The 27,824-nt window shown below is 40.5% G+C and overlaps 1 protein-coding gene across 1 annotated transcript in view; it reads right to left on the bottom strand.

Moving 5' to 3' along the window:
- Positions 1-27,824, bottom strand: part of atp10b (ATPase phospholipid transporting 10B) — a 258,383-nt gene that overhangs the window by 71,794 nt on the left and 158,765 nt on the right. The window contains 6 exon segments of the mRNA XM_072590568.1: positions 549-801; positions 1,792-1,919; positions 3,960-4,091; positions 5,196-5,299; positions 6,028-6,113; positions 6,458-6,662. Coding sequence (XP_072446669.1) covers positions 549-801; positions 1,792-1,919; positions 3,960-4,091; positions 5,196-5,299; positions 6,028-6,113; positions 6,458-6,662 — 908 coding nt within the window.

Genomic DNA, 27,824 nt, shown 5'->3' with positions numbered 1-27,824 from the left:
GTAATGAGTGGAGTAATAAATTAGTACATTGAGACGTGTCTAATCCAGGGGATGGGGATGAATGTATTCTCCCTTTCCTCTTTCCTTAAGTGAACCAAATTTGGATCAGTTTAATGTGGTTAACAAGGTCTTGGCTGAACTGTACAAATTTGTCACAATATGAGTCACATTAGCACCAAATTGGAAATGCCCCTTTAACATATGTTGACTGAAGCATGAACTAAAATATGCAATACCAGTAAAGCAATGGGGACACCAACTTATCACAGATTTGGAAGGAGGGAGAAATGCTAGCATATTTGTCTCCAAATTATTCTAAATGATGCATACCACTATTAAAAACCTATATACATTATGGCATCATCACTAAAATTGGCATAATATATCAAAATATATCAGCGAATCATGAGCAGTCTACTTTATCGTGAACTATTTGCAACACATTTAATTTCCTGAGGAACAGAGATTAAATTTAAAAAGAACATGTACTTTTAATCTCTGTTCTAGTTCATTGATTATGTTGATGATTACATGGCTGTAATCCTCACTATTTTCAGCATGTTGAAACTCTGTGCCGACGATGGTGCAACGACGGAAGGCCATTCTGTTTTCAGTGAGTGTTCCTGTCTTATCGGAGAAGATATACTGGATCTGACCAAGGTCCTCAGTGATATTCAAAGCACGACACTGCACACGGGTGTTGGTACTTTCATCGTACAGATCAATATCATTGTGTATGAAGAATATTTGACCCAACTTTACAACCTCAATGGAAACATATAAAGAAATAGGGATAAAGACCTGCCAATAGAAACAAAATAAATAAGGCCAGAATTTTTACTTTTGAAATAAAGGGAACATTATGAAATATTCAATGTGAATAATCTGTGTATGAAGGTAATACAATCATGTATTTTAAGATTTTTACCCTATGGTATCTCCAGAATTCACAGTGGAGGTAACACTCTGGTCTCCCACTCATAATTCTCATTTGACATTTAGTATTGTTCTGAAATCTGCCTAGATTTCACAAGATTCTGCTTGTAGTTGATGAAGAAAGGCAGTAATCTTGGAATGCTTACTTCACCTTGCTTATTGCTCTATGCATTCCTAACCCCTTTCTCCATCAGGCATGAACCTGATAGTTTAGCATGCTAATTTTATTTGCTCACTATATACTAAACTGTAAATCATTTGTTCATATTACACTCATCATAAATATATTTGCAGTGCAGGCAATAAGGCATGTCTTCAGAATTTATAGTCAGACTCTTATTTTCAACAGAGCCATTCAGCAGAGCAAGATAAGCAAGTAATGATGGTTACTATGTCAACAAGTAACATTTACTGTTGTCAGGTTGCTTGGATGATGCATACTTCAATAACTTGCTAACTAAAACCAAAGATTTAGAATGTAGAGAAAATGATGATGTAACTCTACAATATATTTTCTATAACCAGAAGCATAAATCTTCATTGCCTGTTTAAGGCAAGGTCCTCAGCCCTACAGCATATTGTGTAAAAAAACTACTCTATTTATTGATGCATTCTCTATCAATTCAAATCTGATTTTATATTAGCTAACTGAGATAAATGCTTGAATTAAAATTAATGTTTTAGTTACACATTGCAACCATGCAACTAACATAACCAGCAACATAACAAAATACATAGATATTTGGAATCTTAAGAAAATGCTTGTTTGAGAGCCTTTATGATTAAATGTCCCTGAACAGGATGTCAAGGATGTAAACAGATGCAGGCAATATGATAGTGATTGATCTGATTTACCTGTAGTAGTATCACCATTGTCAGGAACATGTAACACCCAGATACAGCAGCTGACATGAAGCTGCCATTGCTGTCTGGAGGTTCAAATGGAGGCCATGAAGGGAAGGTTCCAACCCAAATACTGTGGCCTGTGGATAAAATATGAACAAAACTGTTACAGAAAACCAGTATCTAAACAAATGGCATTGGTTTTACTGTGAAAGAAATGAAGTACACAAAAACAAAAATGGCACAGTGCATCCACAATCACTTTGAGGATGAAAATAAACAAGTCATCATGTATGCTGTCAATATTACCTTTTTCACAGTCTACATTCTTTGTTGCATTTTCATAAGACCAGCCTCTGCACTGCCAAAGTGTTCAATCAAAGTAATCTGCTGCCATGGTTTCCTTTCTACTTCAAATCAAATTCCTTCAGTGTGAAGATATATCTGGCGAATGAAATGCATTCACCCTCATATCAGTCCTCAATGTCAGGGTAAATACAGTAATTCTTCCTGACACTGGAAGCAAAGTGTCAGGTTTCATTTCCTTTAAAGAAGGTTCATCTGTAATTTTTGAACATTGGAATCAAATGTTGGGAAACTTATCCTGTTTAATAAGTTTTTTGAGTCTCCATAGTCAAACAGGCAAAATTTATTCACTGCTGTCGGTTTTACCTTAATAAAACCCATCTGGATGACCATTCAAACAGCATCCACTCTGCAAGTGACATAGCCTGATTTTTGAACATTGAACTTATGAACTATCTCAGGATTTATTGAATTAGTGTAGTAGCAAGTTATGCTTAGTTCCAAGGGACAACCTAAGATATGGAGACTTTACATTCTTCCTCTGTATATAAACATATGTCTATAAATCTGGAACCGTTCGGGAATCTGCTTCACTGGAAACAAGCAGACCAGTTAATTTCAACAGTGTCGATCTTGGTAATGTATAAAAGGCAATAAAAGAAATGAAAACATATAAACAGTAAAAGATGCTGACAAATGAGAATGCCTTGCAGTGATAAAATAAGAATTATACAGCAAATAATTTATTTCATACTTTAATTTTAATTCTACTCTGTAAAGGAAGTACCTATGTTAGAACTTCATGTACAAATTTTACATGGCCATGAGAAATTTTGCTGGAACACACACTAAACACATCTAAACAGATTTGCACATATCTGTTAATGAGATAAGACATCAGTGTTTTATAGAGAAATCATTCAACAAAATGTGGTACTGAACCATTTAAGGAGACAATGGGTTCAATGACCAAAGCCTGGTCAAAGAGTGAGATTTTGAGAACTGTCTTATAAGGTAGGATGGCCGGCATTGGAGGTCACCAGAACTGGACACCTGCACAATGTGGATGACACCAGCTCAGTCTTCACGTTCTGAAAGGCTGTGCCATTGGAGAGATGACATGGGTGTCGAGGGGCACAGTGGTGTAGAGATAATAGAAAAGAGTAAAAAATTATCAAAGAAAACTTGAATTTCTGGATTCTGTACCAGATGAGGCAAAGCAACTAGTGTAGGCCTCTGTCAGTGCTTTACTGAGGTAAATGGACTACAGGTCAGAACTCAGATATGAATTTACATGGTACCTGAATGCCCAAAATGTTTTTAAAAACCCACATTTTCCAGTATACAGCCAGATGCTTGATTACTCTACTTAAAGGAAGAAAAAGAGGCAGGGATCTACAGAGGTCTAGGGAGAGAATTCCAGAGCTTCCAAGTCAGGTAAAAGGTAATATGGTAACCAATGGTAAAATGATTGAAATTGGGGATGTAAAGAAAACCAGAATTAGGGGAGCACAAATGTCATAAAGTTGTGGAGCTAGAGATTACAGAGTCAGCCAGAAAATAGCAGGGATACCATAAACTTGGTGCTTTCATATTAGGAAGGTAAGCCACAGAGAGGTTTAAAAACAAAGGTGATAAGTTCAAAATCGAAGCTTTGTTTAAACAGATGCTAGTCTAGAAATGCAGGGAAAGGAACAGTGGGTGATTGGAACTTGGAGAGATTTAGGACACAATGAATGATAAACATGATTACTCATTGTAGTAATTGATTTATTCAATCAATTGCTACAATTTAAAATTTCCCAGAGCATTTTTGTTTGCACTATTTTAGTTATAACAGTAAAGTTGAACATTTCTACTCTTACACATCTTACCCAAGGCTCCGAGAAAACACATAATCACCATGAGAACAACAGAGCAGAGGACATTGGTGTTCATTCTCCTCTCCAATTTACTCCGTTTGTAGCGAGGTCCATTATTATTAAGCATTGCCTTGGTTTCATGACCTAAAAATATGTATTTGAAAAATTGCTACAACCCATTATACATTTCAGTACATAATCCACTTACAATCTGCATACTGAATGTTATTTTAAGATTTCAGAATTGTCCAAACCTATAAGTTTTAGTTAATTCTGTCAATCATTCACAACATTTGGCTTAGTTATCTCTGCATTGTTTCCATAGCCTTCAAAGGAGTTTTTCATTCTTTCAGTACTGAAGGGCCATCCATTGCCTCTCCCATATTGGTAGCGCACCCACCTTCATTAATGGGATAGTAAGCCACCCTCTGTCACTGAATAACCATTTTCTTCACAACACTGTTGCATATCAGATGATGGCATGGGAGTGACAAGGGGTTGGTGGGAGGTATTGGACCAGAAGTACTCTCAACACTGGGGCTCCAAGCAAAAAAACAACTTTATCCCCAAACATCAACTTCCAATGACTTACTAATAAAATCCCTCACAAGGTGTGGGCGCAATGGCAAGATTGTAAATCTTTTCTGAAGCCTTTCAAATTTCACAACATGTTGCCTAAAGTTTTCCAAAAGTGGCCAGATGCATCTCAGTCCATTTTAGAGGACAGACACCAACAGGTTGGTGTGAAAGTAGAGTTGTGTAGATGAAATTGTGGAAGGAAATTAAATTTCTTTCCATTAAGAATGATAATGAGCCAGTCAGGTTTCTTCAATAATCTTTTAGCTTTATGATCACTCTCATAAAAGCTTTTAATTTCCAGATTTATTTACATTTTTCAAAATAATTTTTATTGTGACAAATTTTTGGGGAGGTAGATTAAATTTATTACTTCTGAAGTTTAATTCTCAAACTGTTACAGTGGGATTTGAAATCCTTCTCCCTGATTTAATATTTTGCACATCCTAAGCTTTAAAAAGCCCCATATGGAAGAAAGTTATTTTTTTCATTTTTGATTTAGTAATTTTTCAATAAGAATCTGCCAAGACTTGTTCAAATTTACATTTTTGGATGAGATCCTTTACTGCTGCCACAGTAGTCTCCCTTCACTTTGTTTCTTGGTGATCCCACCTCATGCTTATGAACGTAGCAGAATAACTTCATAGGAATAATGAATAACGTACTACAGACCTGCATATATAACTATTCCCACAATAACTTTAGTGTTCCGGATAGTGCAGCCTCGAAGTAAGAGGTTGTCTTTATTGAAGCCGATCTTATTTTCAGGATTTTCCCTGAAAAACAAAACCACCCACAATTAATTTATTTTAACTATCCTTTATGTCCTTCTTAAAATTCACCTCAATCTGAAGCAAAAGGTCAACTGTGAAACTTCAGCTCAGAGAAAACCTCACAGCTTCAAAAAGCATGTTCTGTTTAGATCCACCTCTTGAATTTAGACTATTAATTTTATCTAATCTATGTACTCAATTTATGCCATACTAACATAGTAGCCAATGCAAATCTTTCCACCAACTTATTTTAATTGGACAGTTACTCAGTGGCAATAATGTGATAGCTTTAAGAATCTCAAGTCCATAAATTTATAGGGGTGAATACAAACACCATGAAAATTCAATCAATGTTCCTCTCTCTGAGGAGAAGATACCTAGCTTCTTAGAACTCATAGCAGCTCAGTTGAAAGCAGGAATTCACTGTCTGCAGAATTCCAGAAACAAATCTGCATCCTATTGATCACTATTGAGAATGTATTAACCAGTAAAAGTCAAAACTCAGAAAAGTAACCTCACTAAACTCAGGATCCTCTCAGACTCACTGACCTTTGCAAAAATGTGATTAGATTATTAAATTCTGAATCATATTCATGAATGTTAAAAAACTCGCAATATGATTAAGATTAGGGTTGGGGTTAGTATTAGTTAAAAAGCATTAATTTGTTAAAATAAAGCTCAGTCATAGACCAGCAAAAGTATTGGTACAACACAAGAAATTCCTTACTTACATAATGCCCTCAAATTTGTTGAGATCATTGTTAGGGTTTTCACAGATTATAGTGCAGTTGAAGGTCTCTGGTTCAAAACTCGAATGCTGGAAAACAGTCAAATGGCAACCAAGTATAGTCTTATGAATGACAGATTTTGTAAAAATCACAGTATGCTTTATGAGCAGCAATATGGTTTAATGGTAAAGTAACCGATTAATTTCTAAATTGCTCAGTTGGAAACAGTGAGACCAATTTACATTTTCACCAAGCTGTTTTTATGCCAAGAGGTTTTAATACCTCAGGTAAGGTTGGCACGTTATGAATATCATAATCACGTATTTGTAAAAAACAAATCTTAGGTGTTGCCTGAGCAACTTCATACAAAATGTTTTTGCTAATATTTCCTTTGAACAGCAAGTCAAACAAACAAAGGAAAACACCATCTTACAGGATTTGTAAACCCTTGAACTGCAAGTCTTTGTTTGAGGTTTGTTTCTCCATCGAGGTTAAAAGTCTCAATGTGACAGATTCCATTTTGTTCTGATGAGTGCAATAGGAGCATATCAGCTGGGATTATTTCATTGCACGATAGCTGCACAAAGTCACCCACTCGAACATCTTTCCAGCATTTTTTAACATACTGCTGCTGTTTCCTGGAGAAGAAAATATTTACATAGTCACATGCATGTCCAAAATAACTTCTTTCCACATTATTAATTTTGTTTTATTTCTACAGACTCAGATTTTTCACTGTGCTTCAGAATGAGAGGACCAAAAAATATTTTTACATTAGATGAATACTGCTGACTACAAATGAATACTGTTTTCACATTCAATTCTTGCGTATGAAGCACAACTCTGGAACCAAGAGTTTTAATGTCCACATGCACTTGGAGCTACAAACTAATTGGAAAGTAAATGTGAAAATATGAAGTGGATATTTTTCCTTCTTGCCAGTTCAGTAGCCACAAGGACAATCTTACAATAACAAATGGCAAAGATCTCATGCTGCTTTTAACTTAATCAGTTCAACAGGACACCCATGCAATCAACTAACTCCATTCAATGTTCATTTCTAATTGATCCTGTTCAATCAGTTTCCTGTCACATGGGTAACGATAAAATGATCCCGTCTGTCAATCCAACAAATAGCCAAAAAAAGACAGAGAACTGTGAGATGCTGGAAATCAGAAACAAAAACAGAAAAAGCTGGAAAGACTCAGCAAATCTGGCAGAATCTATGGAGAGAAAGCAGAATTGACATTTTAGGACCAATGACTGTTCTTCAGACCTGGGAAAAGATTGCTATACATGCTGAGGAGAAAAGGAGTAAGTGATAGATGGAGATGGAGCCCAGAGAGAGAGAGAGAAAAACAGTTGGGCAGTGTCATGGACTAGGCCAGACCACTCAAAGCATTCTTAAGCAGGCAAGACCATAACTTTGCAATTTGTTTTGATAAGTGTACAGTGAAACTTACGCAGAGTGAGGTAACTAGGTTGACTACTAGATTTTAAAACAAACAAAAATTTATTCACAAAATGACACAACGAAACACAATGAACAGAATAAAGAACCCCTACAGAATTCAGTCTATCCAAAATAGACTTGATTATGCTGTTCCAAATATACACAACAGTTCCAATAAGCAAACTCCCTTAAAAACCAGTACAAATGGAACACATGCTTACAGGTTGAAATTAGAAGGAGAGAGAGAGAGAGAGTTTCCACACAACTCCCTGTTGAACTCCCAACCAGTTCTGGATTGAACTAAACTGCTCAGCTCGAGAGCTGACCACTCCCCTTTCATTCTTCAGGTCACTTCGAAAGCATGACCACTTTGGCCTGAAGTCTCATCTATTTATATATAAACAACAGGCCTCTCAAAATTCTTTTCATCTCTGTACCAAACCAGCCTGATCGGAGTACGGCCTGGTTTATTACCCCTCTAAAAAAAAATCAAGGAACAGCTTTAAGAAAAAAAGAAAAGGACTAGCTTTGTGACAGCAGACAAAAGAATGGGTAAAGGATAGTGTGGGAGAATGAATAGCTGCTAATGGGGACCATTAGTGGCTGACAATTTGTGGTAGCAGGCCATGTGATGACAAGGTCTGGTGTGTCGGGGTTGGGAGAAGGTGCTCCAGCCTTAAAATTGTTGAACTAGATAAAGGGGAGCCTTGATTATCCAAACGAGATGGGTGGGCAGTATTTTGTTCAGATCAATGATTATTTGGTTAATTAATACAATGACTCTCCTCTGGGCTCTGAGTTTTCTGAGGTTTCCTTTTTCCTCTCTCTGCCTGCCCTTGCTCCCTCTCTCTGTCTCAGAGGTTGTTTCTGAGTGGACACAAACTTGTGTGTGAGGGACCTGCAGCATTACTAAAGCCTTTCCCCACCACTGCTTCATTTCAATGGGATTGACCGAGTGAGCACTTGCTATGTCGGCTCCCAGTTCAGGAGATTAGGCAGCAGCACACTTCGCAGCATGCCCTCGTCCCCGCAATGGAGACAGCAGCCGGACTGGACACCAGCAACAAGAATGTTGCTGCCTTTGGGGGGGGTGAGTCTCAAAATAGCGCGCACACACACACACACACACACCTTTTTGACAAGTTCCCATTCTGCCCTGTACTGGACAATGTTGGAGAGATTATCTGGGGAAGGGGGGTTTAGGGTACACCCCTGTGTAGAACTCCTGGGAAAGCGTGGGGAGAGAGAGAGGGCGGATGCTCAGTCATTTGGAGACAGTACCTGGGCTCCCATCAATGTCCAGGACTGTTCTCGGCAGCACTTCAGTAAGCCAAATTCACTTGTAATCGTTGTAAGCAAAAGGCATAATCAGTGTTGGAAATGTTTGATATAATGTTTCCATCGGGAACTTGAGATCTTCTTTGGATAATCCAAAATCCAGATAATTGATATCTGGATAATCGAGGTTCCTCTGTATTCAGCCCAGAAGGTTACAGGGTTCCCAAGTGAAAAATGAGGTGCTATTTTTCCAGCTTGTGCTGAGCTTCACTGAAACACTGCAGCAAGCCCCAGACAGAGATTTTGGCCAGGTCAACCAGTCTCTGTTTCATCTCCCCAGCATAGAGGAGACCAGATTGTGAGCAGCAAATATAATAAACTAGATTGAGTGAAGTGCTCTAAGTTATAAATTTTGGAGTCAAACTCTATGAACCAGGCCAATAATAATTACTGTGAATTTAAGCAAGAGTCAGATGATAGGAAAATGATCTAATTAGAGAAGGAAGCAAACTAATTAACAAATAAACAATTTTAAATATAAGTAAGGTGCAGATGCTGGACATTTGAAGTAACACAGAAAGTGCAAGAGAAACTCAGCAGGTTTGGTATCATCTGTGGGGAGAGAAGCAAAGTTAACATTTTCAGTCCAATTTGACTCTTCTTTGGAACAGCTTTCAGCATTCAATTAGTTCAACTGGAAGCAGTTTGTCTTGAACTCAATAGATTGTGGATTCAACTCCATTTCTAATGCAACTAGAGTAAGCTCCTCAGTTGCTGTCAGTTTAGATGTTGGAATTTCTGCAACTTATACCAGATCACTGCTGAACTGGAGTGCTTTATTTTATATAAGTTTTACGTTGCAGCTGGAAATATTCTGCTGCTATCTGGACAAACCTCCTTAAAGTAGCCTCGCAAATGCAGAAGAGGCACAGCCCCTGGGCAGATTTGGTACCAAAGAGATCCTGACAGGAATTTGGTAAAATCATGGCAGGGCCTTTTCTGTATGCTTCCCATCAGCAAGCTTTCAATGCTGAAGTAGCTAACTTGGTTGACTTGAAATGACTTTTTCCCAGCCTGTTTTTGTTTGATCTTTCAGGCCTTTCTACATGCCAGAGAATTTCTGGTATGCTAGGGTGGAGCTCATCACTCACTTCAAGTTCAGCTCCTGTGGTGCCATAGGTACTAGCTGCTGGATTGTACTCAGGGTTTTCCTCTCACTGGTCCAATTTTTGAGAAAGCCTCAAAGTCTTTCACCTGCTCATCTCCGTTGCTGCTGTGCTTTTCTTATGCTTTTTCTTGCTGGTTAACACTGTTTTCGTGGTTTAGTGGTGCTGGAAGAGCACAGCAGTTCAGGCAGCATCCAAGGAGCTTCAAAATCGATGTTTCGGGCAAAAGCCCTTCATCAGGAATACAGGCACTGAGCCTGAAGTGTGGAGAGATAAGCTAGAAGAGGGTGGGGGTGGGGAGAAAGTAGCATAGAGTACAATGGGTGAGTGGGGGAGGGGATGAAGGTGATAGGTCAGGGAGGAGAGGGTGGAGTGGATAGGTGGAAAAGGAGATAGGCAGGTAGGACAAGTCCGGACAAGTCATGGGGACAGTGCTGAGCTGGAAGTTTAGAACTAGGGTGAGGTGGGGGGAAGGGGAAATGAGGAAACTGTTGAAGTCAACATTGATGCCCTGGGGTTGAAGTGTTCTGAGGTGGAAGATAAGGTGTTCTTCCTCCAGGCGTCTGGTGGTGAGGGAGTGGCGGTGAAGGAGGCCCAGGACTTCCATGTCCTCGGCAGAGTGGGAGGGGGAGTTGAAATGTTGGGCCACAGGGCGGTGTGGTTGATTGGTGCAGGTGTCCTGGAGATGTTCCCTAAAGCGCTCTGCTAGGAGGCGCCCAGTCTCCCCAACGTAGAGGAGACTGCATCGGGAGCAATGGATACAATAAATGATATTAGTGGATGTGCAAGTAAAACTTTGGATGTGGAAGGCTCCTTTAGGGCCTTGGATAGAGGTGAGGGAGGAGGTGTGGGCGCAGGTTTTACAGTTCCTGCGGTGGCAGGGGAAAGTGCCAGGATGGGAGGGTGGGTTGTAGAGTGGCGTGGACCTGACCAGGTAGTCACGGAGGGAACGGTCTTTGCGGAAGGCGGAAAGGGGTGGGGAGGGAAATATATCCATGGTGGTGGGGTCTGTTTGGAGGTGGCAGAAATGTCGGCGGATAATTTCGTTTATGCGAAGGTTGGTAGGATGGAAGGTGAACACCAGGGGCGTTCTGTCCTTGTTACGGTTGGAGGGGTGGGGTCTGAGGGCGGAGGTGTGGGATGTAGATGAGATGCGTTGGAGGGCATCTTTAACCACGTGGGAAGGGAAATTGTGGTCTCTAAAGAAGGAGGCTATCTGGTGTGTTCTGTGGTGGAACTAGTCCTCCTGGGAGCAGATCCGGCGGAGGCGGAGTAATTGGGCATACGGGATGGCATTTTTGCAAGAGGTAGGGTGGGAAGAGGTATAATCCAGGTATCTGTGGGAGTCGGTGGATTTGTAAAAAATGTTAGTGTCAAGTCAGTCGTCATTAATGGAGATGGGGAGGTCCAGGAAGGGGAGGGAGGTGTCAGAGATGGTCCAGGTAAATTTAAGGTCAGGGTGGAATGTGTTGGTGAAGTTGATGAATTGCTCAACCTCCTCGCGGGAGAACGATGTGGCGCCAATGCAGTCATCAATGTAGCGGAAGAAGAGGTGGGGAGTGGTGCCAGTGTAATTACGGAAGATCAACTGCTCTACGTAGCCAACAAAGAGACAGGCATAGCTGGGGCCCATACGTGTGACCACGGCTACGCCTTTGGTCTGGAGGAAGTGGGAGGATTCAAAGGAGAAATTGTTAAGGGTGAGAACCAGTTCGGCCAAACGAACGAGAGTGTCGGTGGAAGGGTACTGTTCGGGATGTCTGGAGAGGACAAAACGGAGGGCTTGGAGGCCCTGGTCATAGCGGATGGAGGTGTAGAGGGATTGGATATCCATGGTGAAGATGAGGCATTGGGGGCCGGAGAAATGGAAGACTTGGAGGACGTGGAGGGCGTGGGTGGTATCTCGAACGTATGTGGGGAGTTCCTGGACTAGGGGGGATAGGACAGTGTCGAGGTAGGTAGAGATGAGTTCAGTGGGGTAGGAGCATGCTGCGACAATGGGTCGGCCAGGGTGGTCAGGCTTGTGGATCTTGGCAAGGAGGTAGAACCGGGCAGTGCGGGGTTCCTGGACTATGAGTTTGGAAGCTGTGGGTGGGAGATCTCCTGAGGTGATGAGGTTCTGTATGGTCTGGGAGATGATGGTTTGGTGATGGGGGTGGGGTCATGGTCAAGAGGGCAGTAGGAAGAGGTGTCCTCGAGTTGACGTTTGGCTTCAGCGGTGTAGAGGTCAGTGCGCCAGACTACCACTGCGCCCCCTTTATCCGCTGGCTTGATGGTGAGGTTGGGATTGGAGCAGAGGGATTGGAGGGCTGCGCGTTGAAGAGTGAGAGGTTGGAGTGGGGGTGGGAGGTAGGACAGGTTGAGGCGGTTAATGTTCCGGTGGCAGTTGGAAATGAAGAAGTCGAGGGCAGGTAATAGGCCAGCGCGGGGTGTCCAGGTGGATGCAGTGTGTTGGAGGTGGGCGAAGGGGTCCTCGGAAGGTGGGCGGGAGTCCTGATTGTGAAAGTAAGCTCGGAGGCGGAGGCGACGGAAGAATTGTTCGACGTCATGGCGTGTATTAAATTCATTGATGCGTGGACGGAGGGGGATGAAGGTGAGTCCTTTGCTGAGGACTGATCGATCGTCCTCAGTGAGGGGGGAGGTCTGGGGGAATGGTGAAAACTCGGCAGGGCTGGGAGCTGGGATCTGTGCTTTTGTGGGTTGGTTCACTACTCAATCCCATGTATAAATGTCACTGGCAGCATCTGGATGCTTAGTAAGATGGTGACTGGACACAATATTACTGCAACTCCTCTCTCCACAAGAGTCTCAATGAGTCTTTCTCTCACTGCAACCTCCAGGTCATCTCCTCTTATCACCTTCATCCCTACCCCCATCCACCCATTGTACTCTTTGCTACCTTCTCCCTACCCCAACTCCCTCCCATTTATCTCTCCACCCTGGAGGCTCCCTGCCTTCAGTCCTGATGAAGGGCTTTTGCCTGAAACGTCGATTTTCCTGCTCCTCGGATGCTGCCTGACCTGCTATGCTTTCCCAACACCACTCTAATCTAGACTCTGATTTCCAGCATCTGTGGTCCTCACTTTTGCTGACAACATTACTGCAAACAAGTAACATTCATTGTAAACTATATAAAGAGGCACAGTACTTTCCAGTGCTTTCTTCCTTCAGGTCTTCATCCAACATGAGTTGACATCATAGTGAAACGATGGATAATACAGTCTAGCTGTTGGCATAGAGGTTATTACCCCACACACCTCCCTGATATAAACTCCAGAGCCCTCCCAAGCAGTAACCCAGAAACCTGCGCAGCTTTGCAGCATTAGCTCCATTATACTTGTACAGCGAATGTAACCATTGTTTTCAGCCTCATAACCTCTAATTATGTTCTTAACTGAAGTTAAACAGCTCTCATGTTAAAGTCATTGGGGAACACACTCACCATCAATAAACCAATGTGAATCAGTTTGTTTTACACAGTGACAGATTCATGGGATCCTTCTATTGTCTTTAAATAGTTGTCAAACTGAGGCAGTCTGCTCTCAAGGGGTCAAAAAAAGGTATGAAATAACAGGGGAGTTCTCCAGATGTTTTGGAAAACATTTATTTCTCCATTGAGATCGAAAAAAATAAGAATACATTGTCATTTAACATCACTGCTATTTGTGAGCCTCTGCTGCACTCACATTTAGAAATCTCGCAACCAGCATTATACAGGAACGACGTTTGATAGGTGTTCAACATACTTTGTAGCCAGAGGGCATGAATAGATGCCATATTAAAGGAAATTTCTTACCTTTTAAAGACTGGTTTCCTTCATTGGAAAATTATTGTGCCTGTAATTTTTACATCACAACATTGTCTATAATATTTCATAGTTTGATGGTTTTTAGTTAATTTCACAAGAGCATCATGCTTGACTGGAATTATATTAGAAAAAAAGGTAACAACATAGGATTATTTTTAATTTACAAGGTGTCTCCAGAGAGAGTTGGGATATGTATGTTGTCAGCATACAGCTACAAGGAAATGATTTGATGAAAACGACTAATTTTCAACATCTTTGACTGATCTGACATTGCTTTATTCAGCAGTTGCACTAATTATAGAAAGACAAATTAGACTGTCAGGATTGCTTTTGTTGTTCAAATGCATAAATGTCATATTGGCAGGAGGTTGTCAAATAGTTTTGATGGCCAGTCAATATTGCCTTCACATCCATACGCATTTCGTTGTCTAATGAAATGGATGCATGTTAAAGTCTAGAGTTTTCATCAGTTATATAAAGGAAAGGCACATTTTGTTAGCATCCTTTCATCAAATAACACAGTGGGCTTGCAGCAAATCAAATTCATTAGGATATTTGCTGATCTGAAAATTCAATTGTTTAGTTTGCTAAATAAATGACAGCATCATCATACAACAGTTTAATGCGGCATGTCGTGGTGGGAAGCAAAATGACTGGGCCAACTTAAACATGTGAGAGACTCCACATCAGTCTCCTGGCAACGAAAAAACATCAGCCAAGTAAGAGCTGGGAGGGAATGATGTGGGAATTCGTAACTTGCAGCAACTGAATGTCAATTCACAATCACGGAACTGTTCTGGCACAGCAGGGCATCATTCAGCCCATCAATATATGGACCAGCTCTGCAAATGAGCATCATTGTCTATTTTCAATTTCTGAATTTATCCCTGCACACTATTTCTGTCCAAGTGATCACCAATACCCTCTTGAATGCCTCAAATGAACCTACCTGCACCACACTTCCAGGCAGTGCATTCTATCCCCTAACTACTCACTATGTGAAATAATTTTTTCTCACTTCATTCTTGCTGCTTTTACACATCACTTTAAATTTATGCCTTCTCCCTCTTGTTTCTTTTGTGAGCAGGAACAGGTTTTCTATCCAATTTGTCCAGGCCAAATGTGCTCAAATTAAAAGGGGGAAATGAGAAAATGCTTGATTCGTGAATGCTTTAGCCTAGATTTTGGGTTGTAATCGTGGTGAAATTGTAGGTGGTCACTGTTATTATTCATTGAAGCTGGCAGCAAAATTTGTCATTCATACATGTGCAGTTCAAAGGGGAACTCCAGATGTCATTGTTGGTAATTTCCATTCTTCCATGGTGTGTACTGCAGACGTCTTCACAATTGGAACCTTAGGAGTCATTTGACTGGGCCTGAACTCCTACCTTTTACACTTTTAATAACACTAGAAAGCAATAAATGAGGTACAATTTTGCCTTTAAAGGCTTACTAAGTCATAATTACTATGGAACAACTCTAGCTCTGAAAATAAATTTAATTGTGGAATATCAATATTTTCTATTTGGATTAAAACATTTAAAGATTTTTAAAATATTTTATCAAGTCAATCATATTTCAGCTATCACCATAACCCCATGTGCAGGTCCCATCACAGATAATCCTTGTATTTTGTTTCTTTTGGATGACTGAGAGAATCTGTCATCATGATTGACTGCTTGGTCTGCTTAAAGACATCACTGTTAATAAATGTTTGAGATCTCTAATAGCTGATGTTGAAACAAAATTACGATTAGAAAGAAATGGAAACCATGTCACACTACTTGATTTTTGTGTCAACTTTCTTTGAGGTTAGCAGAAAATGCTGCCATTCACTGCAGATGATAAAATCCTGCCCTTTTACGTTTTCCAATCACAGCAGTAATACTTATAATCAAGTATTTATTAAGAGGAAAAGAACGTTGAGTCAGTCAAGTTAAGATGGACAGAAGAAGTGAACCCAATCTCAACACATGACCTTTGCAGTTAATTATCCTCAATTAATTCACATTTTAAAACACATTGCTTAAAATATTTGCATATAAATCGATTGTTTTTGTCCAAAGCTTTGCAAATAAACAATTGGGATAATAATATATGGAAAGGTTTCAAAGACAATTGATCAGATGGTTTAAGAATGACATTGCCTGAAGTCTGAAGTAATTAATGTCTATTTCTGTTCTGCTTGTATAGAACAGACAAGAACTGGAAGTGGCTGCCCAACCTGAAGCATCAGGCAGACATTTAGCCTAATTTATCTGCCTCAGTTCTGGATAATCTTGTGAAAGGTGCATGGATCCCACCCCCCAAAATCGTGGCAGCATTTCCACCAACAAGCTTTCCATCCATGGAAGGTAAAGGGAGAGAGCATCACAGCAGGAGGTAGAAGCACCAATTATGGCCTGTCTGCAGAAGAGTTGAGGGGCAATAAATGGCAGCTGCTTGCCGATTCATCAGAAGCCCTCAGAAGTGCTCTCACTGGTCTTATGGTGAGGGCTTCTTCCACCAGTGAGTTGCCCTGTTTCTAGCATTTCTGTTTCAGGGGTCTGCCCACTATCCTTAACTGGACAGTAAACATTGAGGTGGCTTCATTATTGGCCATCCCTCATTAAGAATCAATACGGATGCATCTCCAATCTTTGTGGGGATTGGATCCAGTAATGGTCCCATCATTTGGAAATTTTTCTTTGATCAGGAGAAACAACCCCATAGCTTTACAATATAAGTACTAAAAAGATCTTTTATGTGGAGTAGATAGAATCTATTATTCTCTCAACGGACTATCCACATACTGTTTCAATAAGTCCTCCTGAAAACACCTATCAAATTGCTTCTTATCCAAACCCTTGACATTAAGGGAGTCCCAGGGAGAAAGTGAGGACTCAGATGCTGGAGATCAGAGTCAAGAACATGGTACTGGAATTCCTGATGAAAAGCTTATACACGAATCATCGATTCTCCTACTCCTTGTTTGCTGCCCGACCAGCTGTGCTTTTCCAGCACCACAATCTTCAACTTGATTAAGGGAGTCCCAGTCAATATAGGGTAGTATGGCTCACGAACAGGAAGGATTCAATCACAATGCTAGGATTGTATTACAGCCCTCCCAGCTGCTAGAGGGAGATAGAGGAAAAGGAACATCGTCAGATTCTGGAAAGATGTGAAAATAACAGGGTTGTTGTGGTGAGTGTTTTTAACTTCCCCCAAATTGACTCCCTTCGTGCCGTGAGTTTAGATGAGAAGCAATTTGATAGGTGTGTCCAAGAGGGTTTTTTGAAATAGTATGCAGATAATCCAATAGTATTAGGAGATGAACCTGGCCAGGAGATCAAAATTTCAGGAGGGAACATTTTGGGAATAGTGACAATAATTCTGTAAATATTTGGATACTTATGGATAAGGACAAGAGTGGACCTTGGATGAAGGTGTTAAATTGGGCAAGACTAACTTTTAGGTATGAACTGGAGAATGTGGATTGGGAGCAACTGGTTGAGGGTAAGTCCACATCTGACATGTAGGAGTCTTTTAAAGACAAGGTGATTAGTGTGCAGGACAGGCTTGTTTGTCAGAAAATGAAGGATAGGAATCACAAGATTTGGGAACCTTGAATGACAGGGGAAATCATCAGCTTAGTCAAAAAGAAGGAAACATACCTAAGGTTTCGGCATCAAAAAACAGATGTAGTTCTTGAAGAATATAGCGAAAGTAGGAAGGCAGACGGGCGAGTTAGGAAAGCTGAAAGGGGCTATGAAATATTGTTGGTCAACAAGGTTAAGGAGAATCCCAAGATATTTTATACATATATTAGGAGCAAGAAGTTAGCTAGGGAAATAGTATGCTCACTCAAAAATAAAGAGGAGCCAGAAGAAATGGGTGAGATCCTTATTGAGTACTTTACATTTGTATTCACCAAAACAAGGTGGATGTTGAGGTTGGGGAAAGGTGTATGAATACTCTTGGGCAAGTCAACATAATAAAGGAGGAAGTGGTGGGTGTCTTGAAATGCATTAGGGTAGACAAGTCCCCAGGGCCAGGTGGGATCTATCCCAGGATACTGTGGAAAACAAGAGAAGAAATAGCTGGGGTCCTAACAGATATCTTTGCATCCTATTTGGCTTCATGTGAGATTCCAGAGGACTGAAGAATGACTAATGCTATTCCTTTATTTAAGAAGGGAAACAGAGATAATCCAGGTAATTATAGGCTGGTAAGCCTGACGCCAATGGTGGGAAAGCTGTTGATGAAGATACTGAGAGATCGGAATTATTCACATTTGGAAGCAAATGGGATTCGTTAGTGATAGGTGGCATGGGTTTGTGTGGGTAAGGTCATGTCTCACCAACTTCAGTGAATTTTTTGAGGAGGTTACAAGAAATACTGATGAGAAAAGGACAGTGGATGTTGTCTACATGTACTTTAGTAATGCATTAGAAAAGGTACCTAATAGCAAGCTGGTCCAGAAGGCAGAGTCTCATGGAAGAGACTCTGGTGAGATAGCTAGATGGTACAAAATTGGTTTGGTCATAGAAGATAAAGAGAAGTAGAAGGGTGTTTTTCGGAGATCAGCAACAAGTGGTGGTCCACAGAGATCAATGGTGGGACCTTTGTTGTTTGTAATATATATAAATGATCTGGAAGAAAATGTAGGTAGTCTGATTAGTAAGTTTATGGATGACATCAAAATTGGTGGAGTTGCGGGTAGTGAAGAGGATTGTCGAATAATTCAATGGGGTATACCATATATACTCATGTATAAGCCAATCTCTTGTATAAGCTGATCCCTTATTTTTGGCCAAGTAATTTTGTATTTTCCATATATCTCATGTATATGTCAACCCTAGTTCTTCACAGTTACAGATCAACATTTATGAGTCAGCATGCCTGCCTGTTGCGCTCACTTCAGCTTTCTAGTCTGCTAGCCATACTGCTCCGTTCCAGGTCTTCCAGTCCACCAGCCATCATGCTCCGCTCCACGTTTTCAGAATTACTGTAATGATACAACAGTACAGAGCGACCACCGTATCTGCGGAGTCGGTTTCAGTTACCCGCAGCCCAAACATATTACAGGGGGACCTTGATTATCTGAATGACACAGGCGGGGAGTATTTTGTTCGGATAATTGAATGGTTAGATAACTGAATGCCGGATAACAGAGTTTAGCCAAGCTTCGTGACTTTGCAATATTGTTTAGATAATCCGAAATTCGGATAATTGAATGCCAGATAATCGAGGTTCCTCTGTACAGGGAACGTTCCAGAACCAGGGACCAAGGGTAGGTAAATTTCCCATTTTATCTATTTTGTAGAAAAATATTCATCCCCTTGAAAACAATACCTCATACATAAGTCAACACCCTAATTTCAGATTTAAAAAAAATTGGACCTATACACAAGTATATATGGTAGATTGATTAGAAATTTGAGCAGACAAATAGCAGATGGAGTTTAATCCAGACAAATGCAAAATAATGTGTTTTAGAAGATCAGATTCAGGTGTGAATTATATAATGAATGGCAGAACCCTTAGGGCCATTGACAAAAATCACAATAATTTTGTCCACCCTGTCCAACACTGGCATCTCCAAATCATGACTGCCAGTGGAGGTGATGGAAGCGGTATGTTAGCAGCATTTAAAGGGTGTATCTTGACAGACATATGAACTAGAGGCAAACAGCAGGATAGAAACCACATACGGGCTATAAATAGTCCAAATAACGACTAGGAATTTGCACAGGCTTGTTGGGCCAAAGGGCCTGTTCCTACGCTGTATTGTATTGTTGTATTATATAATCCAAGCAGCAAAAGCATTCTTTTAAGAGCTAATGGTGCCTCAATAACTAAACTAGAAGATATTTGATTGTGGAACTTGTCTACTGCTGTTCATATCATTCAGTAGGTCCATAATCATCAGGAAAAATTTTATCATGCATAGGACATGATTTGTTTTATTTTTTGGGAGTAAAATCAGAGCAAAGAGCTGAGTTCTGAATGTTGACAGCTTGCAACATATCCCATACTGAAGTAGCTCAAGGGGCTTTCTGTAAGAGACCAGAAAGAAACATATGTATTATAAATTGCATTTTGGACTTGAGGAAAATCAGCTACCCAGTAAAACTGACCGACTATGTTGTTGTCACCTTGCCATGATGGAAAACAGGATTTCGCCACTATTGCTATAAAGTGTTTCAGGCAGTTGTCAAATGCATTTCCATACAGTATTTCAACTAAGATTAGAAATTTTTATGACTGCCAGGAGTGATCCACAGCCATAAAAGCTGAATGAATTACTCTTATGGACTGGGGTGAACAGTGCAGTCAGCTGACTAAGGTTGCAAGTTTGCATTATTCCTTATTGTCTCTTTGGTAAAGTGTACTAATGATACACATAGACATCTTTGGTGAGTGTGTAGAAAGAGGGAAGTGGGTAAGAAACTGGAAAGGCATTCAGTCCTCCTTCCCTCCATGATAAAAAGCAGACAAGGATATGATAGGGTTGCTCTTCGGAGGGTTGGTGTGGACTTGTTGGGCCAAAAGGCCTGTTTTCACACTGTAGGGAACCTAATCGATTCCAAGAAGTCCTTTCTGGGAAGGGTAGACATCTCCCCACGATCTCACACTTATCAGACATAAGAGAAAGTGACCGAAAGACTGTGCTGGTAGATTGACAGACAGAAGTTGCAAATATTGCTCATGCACACTTCAAGATTAGAAACATTGCAATTGCTCCTCTCTCAATTAATTCTGGAAAAAGCAACATCTTCTTTATTCTGTTGTAACTTATGAGCCTGAAGAGATAAAAGTAGGAAACTCTAACCTTCAGCGTCACTGATAATCATGATAATTTATTGAAATGATGTGACTCAATGGGGTTGGGTGGGTGGAATTTACAGGAAGAGACTAAAGGCAAGATAATTTGTGAGACCATAGAGCACACCTGGCCAATTGAAAGAAAACATTATTCCAGTTTGAATTCTATCTCATTGACATTCCTCAAACCAATTTCACTCTCTTAACTTCCAAATACATCTCAGGTATGATGCCTAAGCATTATTAAACCCAAATATTCCCTTTGTTTGCAAATTTTCTCAAAAAAATGAAAAAAATTAGCTTGACCTTTAAAAACCCATGCCAAATGTTCTTAATCAGTCCATGTATTTTTAAGTGTTCACTCAGCCACAGATAAAGTCTAATTGGCTTGTTTTTCACACTTACCCTTTTACCCCTGTTTCAACATCAATGTAATATTTTCCAATTGCAGAGATTTGGAGAAATTATAGTTAATGTTTTTGTATGAAAGTTAAGTTTTGTTTTAAAATGAGTCTTATTTCAGAGGTTGTCCTTTACAACTTTATTTCAGCAAGGCTTTTATTTTTTTTTTCCCAAGTTTTGTTGTGGCGTACATTGTATTGCTGTGGTAAATTGATTTGAGCCAGATACCCACATGATCAGCTGTGGGCAGTTATTATTGAATTAACTGATTTTCCATCTCCTTAATAGAGCAAGTAGCAGAGATGAGAATATGATCAAAGTACTCACATTTTGCAAAATACTACTCTCTGGGAAAAAGTACTGCAGATGCTGGAATCTGTACTGAAAACTAAAAATGCTGGAAATCACAATAGGTCAGGCAGCATCCATGGAAAGAGAGCAAGTTCACGTTTCGAGTCTTCATCAGATGTGAAGTGCGGATGGGGCAGCATTATGCAATAGTTGGGGGACAGTGCATTGCTGATAGTGCAGGTTAATTGATTAGAATGTGTGAATGGACTTCGCATCAGCTCTGATGAGGAGTCATCACAACTCAAAACCTTAGCTTACTCTCTCTCCATGGATGCTGCCTGACCCGCTGTGATGCTACACTCTTTCCCCACTTTAAAAAAAAGACACCAAATTGTTGTTTGGTCATGCACAGGGAAATTGCTGAAAAAGTATACATTTTGTTAAACCTTTTTGTCTTGCACTCATCGGGACAGTTGACAAAAATACCAATTCTATTGCATTTGCTACACCCAATGTGGTCTACTCTACATTGGAGAAATCAAACACAGACTGGGTGACCGCTTTGCCGAACACCTCCAGTCCATGCACAAGCATGACCCCGACCTTCCTTTAGCTGGTCATTTTAACATAGCATCCTGCTTGTATGCCCATTTGTCCTCAGCATACTGCAATGCTCCAGCCATAGTGCAAACTGGAGAAACAACATCTCATCTTCAGACTATGCACTTTACAACCTTCTGGACTCAATATTGAGCTCAACATCTTCAGATTGTGAACCCACTCCCATTCCCTCCTTTTCTTTTAGATTTACTTGGTTCATTTGCTGTCACCATGTACTCTCTCCCCCCTTCCCTCTCCAGTGGGACAGCTGTCCTTTCCAGTCTGGAAGTTAGACACACTATTGTTCTCCCATTCCCACATTCCGATCACTTAATCTGCACTATCAGCAGCCTTTATCCCCCAGAACTCCATGCCCCCTGTTACTATTGAATAAATTCTGGACCCTCCGCATTTCAGATCAGCTCTGATGAAGAGTCATTTAGACTTGAAACGTTAGCTTACTCTCTCTGCAAGGATATCGTCTGACCTATTGCGATACTACACTCTCCCCACTTTAAAAAAAAACACCAAATCGTCATTTGCTAATACACAAGAAGATTGCTGAAAAAATATACATTTTGTTTAAACTTTTCATCTTGCATTCATCAGAATAGTTAACAAAATACAAATTTAAAATGTAAACCAACTTTATAGTGCATTAATGAAGTGTACAGATTGGTTCATAATTGGACTATGACCCGTAGAGACATTGCCATTTAAGATGCATCAATTAATGATGATTGGCAGTTAACTGCCAAGATTTGTTTCAATTTTAGGTTAGGGAAGTTGATTCTGACCGGTGAGGGTACTGCCCTCAGAAATGAAGCTGTGAATGGTGTCACCCACTTTGCTGATTGAAGCAGGCATAATGTATACACACTTTCTTTTGGTTTACAAAGGACAGAGCCCTGTGTATTTCTGGTACACACAAGTTTGCAATACTATAAGCCTGACTGAAAATCCTAAATTGGTTAAATGTGTAATCTTCACATGCTCAGGATTATCTAGCAAATGTTGTCAAAGCAGTGCAGGCTGAATGAGCACTGTCAATGCCTTGTTTGTTGTGAGTGGTTGAAGTGATCTGCTGTTGAATATGATCTACCATTTTAGGATGTATGGTCTACATATTTGACATCGACCAGTATTTAAGGCTATCCATCACATTATTAATTTGTGTGATACTTTTTTTGGAATGCCTTTTTGGCTTGACAGCAGTACCCTGTTGGTGGTGAATGTAACTCCTGTTGCTCCTCCAGTTTACCTGTTGCTCAACTTTTAAGATACCTTACCATCAGGGTAATCTGAGGCAGACTAGGGACAAAGAGAAACAACCTTCGGGCCTTTCATACATTTTGCACAATATACAGCGAGAAATAATCTCATCTGGGTAGCCATTATCCTGCAGATGGCCTTGATAAAACCTATTTCACAATCACATTTGTGTGGTGAACAAATAGCTGGTCCTTTTTTAGGAGGTTACTGATAAGGTCAAAATTTAGAATGTAATACTGTAGGAATCCCAATATGCAGAGTGATAAAATGCCTCAAAATGTGTCTCTTTTCTCTGCGATGCTTAAAAAATATTTCAACATTAAAATGTAAAATTATACCCGATCAAAAAATACAACACTGCAAAACTAACATCACCACTACTTCAAAATTCACAGTTTGAGTTGCTGACTTGCTTTAACAGTAATTACAAATGAAGCATGTATGGTGGATGCTGCCAGAATAATTCACGTTAAAACAAAAGCTTTTCCTTAACACCAATACATATTTTTTAAAAATTAAAAATAAATAATAAAGAGAACAACTTAGTTATTCTTTATTAAATACATTCAAATAACATGTCTGTATCTCCTCCTATTAACATGACTCTGCTGTCTGACCATGTCAAACACGACCTTTGATTTTGACTACCAATTCTTTTTAATAGTCGGAGCTGTGACATTGATTGATCTGTTTTAATCAAAAATCTTGACTCCTTTTGTTGCCTCAGTGGATTCCACTAAATTGGCAAAGTCTAAATTTATTTTGTATTTCACTAACTTTCTGACTTTTCCTCGGCTCCATAGTAGGAAATTGGACTATCATAGGTTTCTCATGTGCTTTCTTTCTCTGACTGTCTCTTTCAATGAAATGATCTACATGATACTCGTTCTCTCATCTTCATTAGATATGTGAACATACTTGGGCTGGAATCTTATCGTGGTGAGATGCCAATTGATAGGGATTAAGACTTTTAAAAGATCCTGTTGTCAGACCAACTCGCCTTATTAAAACTTTCCCTCCCATCTTACCAAGCTCGCCTCACAAGTTCAACATTAGGAAAGGCAACATGGAAAGCAGAATGCCTACCTGGTGGATTCAGCTAAAATGATTTACATGTTAAACAAAAGTTTTTCCTTAATACCAATACAAACAAAAATATGAACCAAGTACTCACATCATGCAACATACTACACTCTCTCCCCACTTTTAAGAAAAAAGGCAAATCAAAAAAATTGTGCTGAAAAAAATACATTGTTCCAAGCACTTCCACGTTAGCAATGAACAAACCATAGCTCACAGCACAAGCCCCAATCAACTTTCCTCCACGGACACTGGCACGTGGCGTCCTGCAACCTCTCATCACTACATTTGCACCTCTCGCGTACACTGACAGACCACTTATTAAGAACACTCTTGCATTGCAGGGCACACTGGCAATCAGCACTGGAAAGTCACAGCAGGAAAACTTTGTTGACCGAGACAGGCAACAAGCTCATGGTTCAGGCTACTTTTAAGTTGGCTCTTCGAACAATGGCCTCCAGAAGGAAAGCGTAGAAGAACAGGGTGGTATTGTCAAGTTGTAAGGGGTTAGGGAGGACATCTGGATGGGAGGTTCAATGTGATGGGTCTCCACCTTGGTGGGATGGATAGAAATTATTTGATGGGATAGGGTGAGGTTAAAGTGGACATGAAAGCTTTGGACGGATTGGTGCGGACGTTGGTTATGTAGCAATGGTCTGTACTGAATGCAGTGAGAAGTGGAATGGTTAATGTGGATTTGGGATGTGAAGGGTGACAAAGTGTGGCAGGCACTCCTTCCTCAGTGACGTTGGGGGACTATCAGTCAGCATGGCTCCTTTACCAAGTTGCCAGATCTGCTGATGCTGAATGTCGATGAGTAAAGGGGATGAACCACCCCACCCCCTGTTATCCTCTCCAGCCTGTCTCAATGTGTAGTGATGTGTGCTCAGGCCTCTTCTGTAGGGCATGCTATTGCAAACTAAGACATCTAAGAATCCTTTTTGCTCTTCATGTCCTCAATGTAGCTCCTTTTCATTGAGAATGATTGGCCCGCTGCTGGTGGCAGTCTCTGTGGCTGCTTACCTAAAAGGGTGAAGGTAGATATGGGAGGAACAGGATTAATAGTAAGCTCAGAAGCAGTTCTAAGCTGGCACAGGGATGCAAAACACAGATCTCAGTGTGAGGTCCTTAATTTTGCATATCTGGCACATTTACGGATCTGGGTGTTTTACAAGGCTGGTCACTGGGGAACTGTAACCATGGTGCAAAATACCATTGTGTAACTCTCTGATGGATGTGGATCACAGGTTTAATACTTTGACAAGGGCATCGTGGAGCAGACCATAGGGCCCCTGAAGATGTACTTCCACTGACTAGAACTTTCTGATGTGGGTGCGTCTAGTCCAGACGACTATGCCTCAACTTCCTGGCTTGATGTGCACTGCACAGTTGAAGCAGTCACTGAGGCGACATTCTGGATGCTGAGGAACTGGATGAATGAAGATCTTAGAGAAATGGAGGCTGTCCTTGTCTATGAGACCTCAGCTATGTTGGGTGCTACAAATCAGACAGAACCTAATAATAAATAAGACCGGTTATAGCAGGCAATCAAGGAACGTAAAATATTTGTTGGTGATGATGCTAAAATCTGCTTTGCATTTTTGGTTTAACTTCAGGCTCGATTGGTTTTGGCTGTGTTCACTTTTGGCAGCTATCAATAAAAGCTCTTTTTTATTTGGCCGATTACTTGCTTGTGTGTGATATTCCTCCATTAGAAAATAACAAGCTACAGGGTCTGCAATGGACACTGGGGACAGTACAAGTCTGACTTAGAGAGGGTTTCTAGAAAGAATGGTGTAACAAATTGATAAACTCTGTGGCCTGAAGGGTAAGCATTGACTAGAGTGAGAGAATAGGATTTAAGTGCAAGGAGGTGTCAGCCATTGCAATGGGCAGCAGACCTTTCTGGCTGCTATACTGATGTTGTCACCGAGAGGCAATGTTGGTTTATCAATACTTATCAATACTTATCAATATAGTAGCTTTTCAAAAATGGTGCAGGGACAAATGATATTGGTGGTTGGGTGGAAATCTCTGGTTGGCATGGGATGACCGAGGACGCTGTCAGGGTGGGCAGTGAGAGCCTTCTTCCTCGGATAGTGATGGCTAGCACAAGGGGACGTAGCATTAAATTCAGGGGTGATAGATATGGGGCAGATGTTAGAGGTAGTTTCTTTACTCAGAGAATAGTAGGGGTGTGGAACACCCTGTCTGCAACAGTAGTAGACTAGCCAACTTTAAGGATATTTTTTGGTCATTGGATAAACATATGGATGAAAATGGAATAGCGTAGGTTAGATGGGCTTCAGATTGGTTTCACAGGTTGGTGCAACATTGAGGGCTGAAGGGCCTGTACTGTTCTGTAAAGTTCTATGTTCTATGAGAGGATGGGACAGAAGTTGGACATGAGAGATGGGGTAGGATAAGTTAAGTTGGGTAAGATACAATGAGAAAACTCATTCTGTTTTAAAATGCCTATCCCTCCAAACATTTGGCATCACTCAGCCAAAACAAAATGCAAGACTCAGCCTATGTTCTCTTTTAAAAATCACTCAACACCAAGTTATAGTCCAACAGGTTTATTTGGAAGCACTAGCTTTTGGAGCGCTGCTCCTTCATCAGGCATAATTGTCTTTATAAGAATTCCACACCCTTCAGAACAACAGTGAACATGGTAAGTTTCATGCTACTGGAATTATGACTCATCGCATTGTCTTGCTTTTCTCTTACTTTGCTCTTCATGTTAAGCTTAAGCAGACTAAACTTTTTTTTAGGGATGTGTTTAGTTACCACAGTAACTTATAAGGTGATCAAACTGTCATATATGATTACTCTGAAGGAGAACAGAAAAGTTTCTAGTGCATGTCAAAGAAAAATGTGGAACAGAATTTTATAGGGGCGTGAACAATACTGACTCTGGAAGGATTTGTGTCTAAATCATGTGAGTAGTCTGGCAAGGGCCACGTAGGCAATGGGAGCACTTTGCACCACTGGTTATGCTTTTCATGAGCACTGTGACAAGTTTCTCACTAGGTAGTGGCAAGATTCTGATTAAGAGGGATTATTATTTGTTGGACACTTTGTGGATAGGTCAACTCATCTCATTAATATTCACCTTTCTGTCTTAACAATTTCTAAGATGTGTTGCCCAGTGTTTAACATGGGTGTGGTTCGGAGCAGGCAGTGAGCTGAATCTGTCAGGTATCTGCTCTGGTTTCTTTGTGAGGTTTTCCTAATGTCAAGCTGGGTTGGCAAGTATGATGAATTGGGAATCCAAATATTAAAGAGAGGGTTTGTGATGTTAAAGCAGTTGTTGAACAATCAAAAATGAGAGCCAATTGGCATCTCACCACTGCCTGGTGAGAATCTCTCCACACGAGAGTCACAGAGATGTACTGCACGGAAAAAGACCCTTCGGTCCAACTTATCCATGTTGACCAGATATCCTAACCCAATCTAGTCCCCACCTGCCAGCACGTGGCCCATATCCCTCCAAACCCTTCCTATTCATATACCCATCCAGATGCCTTTTAAATGTTGCAATTGTACTAGCCTCCACCAATTCCTCAGGCAGCTTATTCCATACACATACCACCCTCAGCATGAAAAAGTTGCCCCTTAGGTCTCTTTTATACCTCTCACC

This window comes from Chiloscyllium punctatum, chromosome 20, assembly GCF_047496795.1.
Source record: "Chiloscyllium punctatum isolate Juve2018m chromosome 20, sChiPun1.3, whole genome shotgun sequence".
Taxonomy (NCBI): domain Eukaryota; kingdom Metazoa; phylum Chordata; class Chondrichthyes; order Orectolobiformes; family Hemiscylliidae; genus Chiloscyllium; species Chiloscyllium punctatum.
The sequence above is the reverse complement of the archived record's forward strand: the minus strand, read 5'-3'. Positions and strand labels throughout refer to the sequence as shown.